This window comes from Pleuronectes platessa, chromosome 5 (genome assembly GCF_947347685.1).
Source record: "Pleuronectes platessa chromosome 5, fPlePla1.1, whole genome shotgun sequence".
In the NCBI taxonomy this organism is placed as follows: Eukaryota; Metazoa; Chordata; class Actinopteri; order Pleuronectiformes; family Pleuronectidae; genus Pleuronectes; species Pleuronectes platessa.
This window is the reverse complement of record NC_070630.1, coordinates 3,662,853-3,671,215: the sequence shown is the minus strand read 5'-3', so window position 1 is coordinate 3,671,215 and position 8,363 is coordinate 3,662,853. Positions and strand designations below refer to the sequence as shown.

Below are 8,363 nucleotides of genomic sequence, written 5' to 3'. Positions count from 1 at the left end.
CGATGTCCCACATTACCTCGTTCTCCCCTATGGCTCCTCCTTTTCATCCGGAAGTATTTGTAACTGTTCATCAATGTGCCCTCTCACCTGAGGTGACATCTTAAGACGTTATCCTGTCGTCTCCTCGTCACTGATCTGATGTTCTCTTCTGTCACAATTTGTTTTTTTCTTATTTCAGATTAAACATGTACATAATTAAAAAAAAAGTGAGTCGAATCCCATCTTATACTTTTATGAGGTTTATTATAGTCATTTTCTTTTTGTTTTACTTCAAGAAGTTTTTGGTTTATGATGTTTTGTCTACATGACAGAAGAACACGCTTCAGGGAAACCATGTTTAAAATAATACAGAGAGAATAAAGTGAAGAATAGATTCATTTTTCCATATGAATGGAAACACTTTTACAGACAGAATTATTTTGGCTTCATCACATCAAAAATCAAATTTTCATATATATTGGATTATCTCACATGTGAACAGACTTCAGGTGATTAATCATGAATCATGTCTCATGTGTGAGTTTTATACATTTTGTTGAATGTGAACAATGATCAGCTGTTATTGATAAATGTGTTTTTATGTGGATCTTCATCAGTTCGACTTCATGGATCCACACAAAATCTAAATGATAGAAAACATTTCCCATGAAAGTAAAAAACAAACCAAAGATAAAGATCAGAAAATAATAAAATATCTTTACACACGTGGAAAAGTCGACAGGAGAAATTAAAATGAGTGAGAAGTAAAAGAAGAAATAAAACAAAGCTTTAGAATAACGAGTTTAACATTTAAATTCAGCTGATTTCTCTTGAAGAAATAAACATGATGAATAAAATCTTCATCTCTAACTGCTCTAATCCAGCGTCACAGAGACATTCACAGGTAACAGCTTCAATGGATCTTTAGTGTTAAAGTATGGAAACATCTGCTGAGTGAAAGTGTGTGTGAAGGTGTGAATGTGTTTGTTAGTATCAAGATCAGTGAATGACAGTTTTCTTCTGTTCCAGTCCAGTTTCACTCTGATCCTCAGGATCTTCTGCACAGAGAGAATATATGATTCTGATGGTGACCATGCTGAGAATTCACCTTCATTGAAAACTATTTCCCATAATCCAGACTGTGTGCTTTCCTTCCTCTGGACAGACTCAGCTGACACACCAAGTGTCCAGTAAGTACTGTCTCCAACCAGGACGTCCCAGGTGTGAGTCCCTGAGTTAAAACCCTCAGATCCCAGGACAGAGAAGTAATGATCAAACCTCTCTGGATTGTCAGGAAGCTCCTGTTTCTCTCCTAGTCTCAAACTGGTCAGATCTTCAGACAGAATAAGTTCTGGATTAGCAGAGTTTGGGTCCAGAACCACAGGACTGTAGGAGACCAGGTCCTTCATCGTGTTCCAGATGTTGAAGCTCAGGTTGCCCAGATGTTTGGCCTCATCTATCAGAGCTCCTGAGGCCAGCTGTGGATCACGCAGCAGGGGGCGCTGCTGGACCCGTTCCACTGCAGCCTTGTAGTTGAGCAGGAACGAGACGTCTTCAGCTCTCAGCTCGTCCTCTGTGGTTCTGATTGTGTCTGAAAGAGACGTTATGTTTCTGCTCAGAGCCTCAATCTTCTTCTTCATCATCCAACTCTTCTGCTCCTCTTCCTCCCTCAGAACAGCCATCCTGGCCTCCTCTTCCTCCTCCAGAAACTTATGAAGCTTTTCAAACTGCTCCTTGATCTGCCTCTCTGTGCGTCGGGCCTGGACCTTAATGTGTTTTGCTGTTTGTTCAAACTCTACTTTAACATGTTCAAAACACTGTAACTTCTTCTTCAAGGGATCCAGAGTTTCCTGGAGCTGCTTCTTGTGTTGTTGTGCAGCTTCATCGATGGGTCTGAATCTGTGGTCGGTGTGTTTTTCTGAATCTCTGCAGATGACACACACTGGCTGCTGATGGTCCAGACAGAAGAGTCTGAGTTTCTTTGAGTGCAGACTGCAGAGAGCATATGAAGAGCTCTGATCTCTCTTCTGTATGAAGGTCTCACACAGGTTCTTCAACACCAGGTTACCAGGTGGTTTTGACCTTGAAGATCTTCTCTTACAAAGTGGACACTCTTTTGCTTCTTTGTCTTTCCACCAGCTCTTCAAACAGGCTTTACAGAAGCTGTGGCTACATGACAGAACAACAGGATCTCTGAAGACTTCTTGGCAGATGGAACAGCAGAACTCCGCTTCTGATCTGGAAGCCATTGAGTCTCCAGGTGAAGCTAAAAAACAAACAGTCAGTCAGTCACAGCTCCACAAACTTCACTGAGGTTTACTTCCTGTCTGAGTCGAGGTGTTTGTTAAACTCACGGTCAGTGTGTGGAGCGTCGGCAGGTTGTAGTTTGACTCTTGTCTCCTGTAGCTGGACTCACTCAGGACGTTTGGTCCAGTTTGGTTTGGAAGGTGAATGTGATCGTCTGGTTTTCAGCCTGCGTCTCTTCAGGGAGGAACAGATGCTTCCTGGTTTCTCTGGTGTGTCAGGACACGATTGTAAAAAGTAATTCAAGCCTTGGATTTGATAACTGGTCAAAGGTCGTTTGGCAGCAACAAGCTCACACAGACAAGAGATTTGGTTGTGAAATAGCTGCTTGAATTTAATCGTTATTTGCTCATTGTTAAAAATTCAGAGGTCGTTCTGCAAGAGTGAAAGTTAAATATTAACAGGAAGTGCAGGGGGGGGGTCTGTGACGTAACTGCAGAGCTGAAGTCACATTAAAGAGACAGAAGCAAAGTGCATACAAATGGTCACAAGAGCAGAAAATTAAAAGAGAGTCTTATAAATTCAAATCAGATCAAGTTTGCTTATTAATTTGTGTGTGAGTGCAGTAAAAAGTAAAATCAGTAAAATCACCATAATGATTGTACACTTTGGTGTGATTATTATACCTTAAGTGTGACACCACTATATGATGTGATTCAATAAATGTGGCTATCAGAAACATATTTAACATTCTATTCTGTTCTATTTCTGTCTCATGTCCGATACGTAGAAGAAATCCAGGCCTGCAGGCATCTCTACAGGAGCAAAGCCTCAACCAGATAAACCTTTCTGCTTATTGGAACAATTCATTCACTTTTTGCATTTTACAACGACATTATTTCTGAATATTTCACCTGTAAACTGGTTTCAATACTTCAAACTCTTTGTTGTATATTGTGTAGTACTTGTTTATAGAGTTTGGACTTTTAAAATTAACTGTAAGAACCAAGCTGGTGCTGAAACTCCCTGTGAGAACAGACTCTGCAACTAGTATCAGCAGCATTGTAAAACACGCAGACGACCCCACAGTGATTGGACTAATAAGCCACAGTGGTGAGAGGGGCCTATAAGAGGGAAGTGGAAGAGCTAAACATATGGTGTCAAGAGAACAACCTCTCCGAATGTCAATGAGACCAAAGAAAGCGTTGTCAACCACAGGAAGATCAGAGAACATCAGATTCTCATTAGTGACTCGTCAGTGGAAAGTGTAAATAGATTTGGATTTACACGTCTCAGAGACTTTCACATCGTCCCTCAGCTTCGTGCACATCCTCCAGCAGACTGTACTTCCTGAGGCGTCTCTGGAGTTTTGGCTTGAGCCCCATAGCTCTTGTGAACTTTTATAGCTGCACCATAGAGACAGTGCTGCAGAATGGTTGTATAACGGTGTGGTTTGGCTCTTCCGCTCCAGAGGACTGAAAGAAAAAACAGCAGCAAATACTCATTGGCACAGAACTCACACAGCTTCATAATATCCACACCGCTCACTGGGAAAGGAAAGCTCAAGAGTCGCTGAGGACACCGGCCGCCAGCGCACTCATGTTGGGTTCACGCGCCTAAAATGGTGAAGGATGATCACCACCACTTGTGACAGAAATGGCTTCTTTCCATAGGCATTCATCCATCCATCCATCCAGCCATTCAACCGTCCATCCATCCATCCTTCTATCCATTCAATCGTCCATCCATCCATCTATCCATAAATGCGATGATTGCGGCCAATCGCTGTTTGTCGTCTTTTACGATGTTCATTATGTCACCGAAAGCATTTGTGTCTTTTTAACTCTCATGATAATCCTCAGAGGAAACAGATTTATTGCGTGGCTTCATCTCTTCTTGTTCTCCAAGTGATGAAACCCGTCTTGGAAACATTCTAATCTTTCTGCTGGGCCCCAGATGTTGCATTGGTTGACACAATACATGAGATCAAACAATTGTTGTGCCTGTTGCCCAGTTCTGAACCCACTTGACACCACACACGTCTTCCAGGTCGGACTATAACCGGGTGGATATCGTGTAGTCTGACCCGTGCATCACCCCTTTAACTCTGCTGGACCCTGCAGTGTTTCCCTCAGTACAAGCTCGAGCTGAGCAGCCGAACACTGTTCAAACCCAAAGAGTTTTATTTTATACCTTCTCTCCTGAAGCTTCGGAAAGTTTACAGAGATGTCAGAAAGGGGAATGGTACATACAGTGCGCCAGAGAATCCAAATGTTTGCTTTTCTCACCAACATTTTCTCGGTGCAGTCCTATCGTTTCAGAAAAATACCTGCTTCTCCAAAACTATTGCACTTAGTTTGTGGAGATCATTCAATCACATGTGATTTCTATAGCCCATATAAACACAAAAGATGTCATTAATGTAGATAATAAAACATTTATTTTCTATAATGCATTAATATTCATTTTATAGCATCAAATGACTTATTCAAATCCAGGTCAGACACATAAACGCTTGAATATATATAAATCGGTGAGTCAAATTGACTGAAACCATGTTTGATCTTTGGTCCCTGTCTCATCCCTTAACATGGAGGAGGTCGGTTGCAGTTTTTAATGCCCCTTGGATTTGTAACATTTGTTCTGTCCGCTGTTGGGTTGAGTTTGAGCTTGATACTCGTGTTTATACCTCATACTATTTGAAAAAGGGTTCATCACCAAACAGCAATGAACCCTTGGATAGGTTTGAGTTCCTGATTGAGACACAACAGGAGTGTATGGTCACCAACCTGTTGAGGTTCTACCATTCTGTTGCATGTAAACGCTTCATTTATGTCCTGATATACTTTAATTATCAGTTAATTATCATCCAATTAGTATCTTGTCATTGATTTTGTGGGGTAGAAATCGACTGTTTGGTTTCACGTGTCCCTGCAGACATAGTTATCAGATTGAATTCAGGGCCACACACAGTTGGAGCTCCATGAATTTCCTCCGTTTGGTAAAACCACTGCAGCTTGTTTGTCGGAGGTGCGCTCTGAAGAAATTGATTTGGCATCAGCGATTTCCAGGGCGAACCCGAGTGGAAGTAATCAGCCCCCTGCTTATTTCCACGCAACATGCAGTCCACTGATTTCTTCTCTTGATCCGCTGCTATTTTCCATCTGCAGATTATCTGGTGCCGCTGATTTGCTTCCACATTCATGACTCGAGGACAACAGTCAGCTGGATTCTGATTTCCTCAACGAGGGCCACGTCTCTCCGTTCAGGGGTCCGGTACTTTAGTACTCAAGGAACTTTTTACTTTTGGTAATTGTGGTTTCAATCAGCTCTGACTCTTTCTAAATGACATGGGAGCTGTGTGCAGCTGAGGGAAAGGTTAAACCGGTTATGACTCAGTGCGGATATTTTACTCAGGGCTCAGCTCAAGGTTTCTGTTCCTCCCCCATGAACACTTTTATACTTAGGGCCACACAAGTCTGTTCAAGGAGAAATCATGTAATAAAATATAAGTAAAACTGCCATCGGATTACCAGCAAAGGGCAAACCCACCAGTAATTTTTAGATGGAAATGATGAGAAAATAGTTTTAGCATAATAATAACAACTTTATTTGTATAGCACTTTTCAATTCAAGTAAAAAACGTGCTTTACGACAAACAATATGAAATAAGAGTGAATATTATAAAGTTACAGATTATAAAAGTTATCTGTCATGCAATAAATCTTATTAATAGGAATGACCCTTCTTTTTACTAGCATGCCACACATCAGTACATTTACTTTTGTCAATGCAGCGTGATGCTCATTTTGTAAATTTTTGTCCCGTTTAGAGTCAAATAGACGATAAAGGACTGCATATCATAGGGCGTGGATACAGCTAGTATCGTCCAATGGGTACAGGTCTCAGGTGGGCGTGAGACATCCTCTAGCTATCAGTCAGGCTCCACCCCTTGCTCCTCCAATTATGGTTATGTCTGGCTTAAAATTTTTAAAAAAGATGGCGCCGGAGAAAATGCTAAACTCAAGGCCTCAAGGTGAAGTGAGACTGAGTCAACACCTTCCACAACTTATTTTTTAGTTGGTCCTGATGCTGGTGCAGGGTTTGTGTCTCTTAAGGATTTTGTGTGTGTGTGTGTGTGTATTTGTTTTTGTGACTGGTTCGTTTACTTCTGCAGCTCAAGCAACTGCAGTTTGACCTTGAACATGAAATATCGACTCAGACGCCACGGTATTTGCAGGAAACACAACCGTAAGGGAACAGAAAGAACTCTGCTCTGCAAATAATTAGTATACCCAGGATTTCTGCTTCCTCTGGAGAAGCCTGTGAACTTGTTGTAGATGAACAGAACGACTGCAGCGAACTGAATCAGCGAAGTCCAGCAGACAGTGTGTTTATAATCCTGATACGAGGCCTGAAGGAACAAGCTTAATGCAGATGGACTGAATCTTTATTTTGCTCGGTGTCTTGTAAAACATGTTGTGCAGACTTTGCTTCTGCTCACTCAGTGGTTTTCAGCCCCTTGTTCCATGTAAGGTCTTAATGAGTTTTTCCGTGGGTCGTGTACACTTTCTGCACCGTGAGCTCGCTGACGGATCCTGGTGCTTGTTCACCTGACACATTTTTCTTTATCGTATATGATGGTACATGGAATAATTGTGTCATAGAATCTGCAAACACACATTCACAGACACATGTGCAGACTTGTCTACACATCTACTAATCTGGTTATGCAAACACAGTCATTATCTTTACGACTCTATTTTTTTGGCTTCACTTTTGGGGGAGCTGCCATGTCGTCCATCTTTATACACACCCTCAGTTGCTTTGTGTTTTTTCCGCAGCCCAAACACATCTGTCTGTGTGTGTCTGACTTTATTCCTCCATTACAATCAATGCTTTGTATCCACGTTTGTGAATTGCTGCATGAAAATTGGGGTTTCGGTCTTTGTAGCAGCACTAAAAAATGTCCATTACAGCTTCTCCAGCCAATCATGTAATCCACTTCTCTGTCGTCCATCTGGATGCTCACCACGTTCCAAGCGTTCATTGTTGTGCCAGCAAAATATGCTGCCTCCATGTCAAGCCACCGCTTTCATCAACGCTCAGAAAGTCTGCCAGGCCTTTTACCCTATAGTTTCCCATATTTTGATAAAGCTGAGAGTGTCGGCAGCATACTGAACACACAGATGGACGGCGGAGAATCGCTGCGAGTTTTGGACACAGCTTGTGTTGCTCATTGTTGATGAGAACAAACTATCAACAGCCACTCTTCAAAATGTAGAAAGCAGTTTTCAGACGTGCAAAGGAAACACGGTGGGGGACGTAGAGGTTAACCTCAAAGGGACACGGGTGAAGCCTGTGCACGTTATGTGGTCGCCTCAGAATCGTCGTAGTCAAAGCGCGCTGCAGAGCTCAAACACATTTCAAGACGTGGGAATCAGGTTTGTGATAAAAAAAAACACACATACGCCAGCAGACTGTAAATGAGATCAATCTAAACCCCATGACAGAAACAGCAGATAGTGCTCAACAACTTGTTCTTCCTGCTTTTAGATGCATGGATGGTACTGGGCCCTGTGGGACACCTTCCTGCAGCACACTCATCAAACAGACGAGGAATTAACCTCAAGTTAAAAACCATGACAGTGATTAAAACCTCATTTTCTCCACTGAAGGGGTCCGGAGCTGTGGATTCATTTGGATCTGGACTCGTCTCTTCATCTGCACGACTTCACAACCTGCTGCTCTGTGCTCTCGTGTTTTGCAGCCAGAGGTTTGATCTGCTACTGGGGCTTTATTCTCTTTGAGCCGGTTGCACACGTGTACAGTCACACTCCAGTTTGTGCCTTGAATCCTAGTGTCAGGTCATGATTACATGAACTTAATCAGCTGAAAAACACGTGAAAATATATCATGGACGCAGTTTAACTCTATTCAGATTAGATCACATTGATAATATTCTGCTTTTGCCCTGAAGACGATCGATGCTGAGTGATCTCTGACTCCACCTAACGCTGTGCCAACACACCAGCCAATCAGAGAGCGGCTGTCTGAACCGGTGTCAGTGCTGAATATAGAGTTCTTTCTAAGAGCGGTAACAGACGCCCCAGTTCTCTACTCGCTGTTCACTCTTTGAA

At 42.3% G+C, this 8,363-nt stretch overlaps 1 protein-coding gene across 1 annotated transcript; it reads right to left on the bottom strand.

Moving 5' to 3' along the window:
* Nucleotides 1-223: 223 nt before the first annotated feature.
* Nucleotides 224-2,698, bottom strand: LOC128439989 (nuclear factor 7, brain). Its single transcript, XM_053422539.1, has 2 exons — nucleotides 2,334-2,698; nucleotides 224-2,245 (listed from the first exon to the last, which is right to left on the bottom strand). The coding sequence occupies exon 2, from the start codon at nucleotides 2,226-2,228 to the stop codon at nucleotides 855-857; it is 1,374 nt and encodes a 457-aa protein (XP_053278514.1). The 5' UTR covers nucleotides 2,229-2,245; nucleotides 2,334-2,698; the 3' UTR covers nucleotides 224-854.
* Nucleotides 2,699-8,363: the final 5,665 nt, after the last annotated feature.

What these genes read in the sequence shown, in the direction of transcription:
- LOC128439989 (XM_053422539.1), bottom strand. Translation starts at nt 2,228, where the DNA reads ATGGCTTCCAGATCAGAAGCGGAGTTCTGCTGTTCCATCTGCCAAGAA.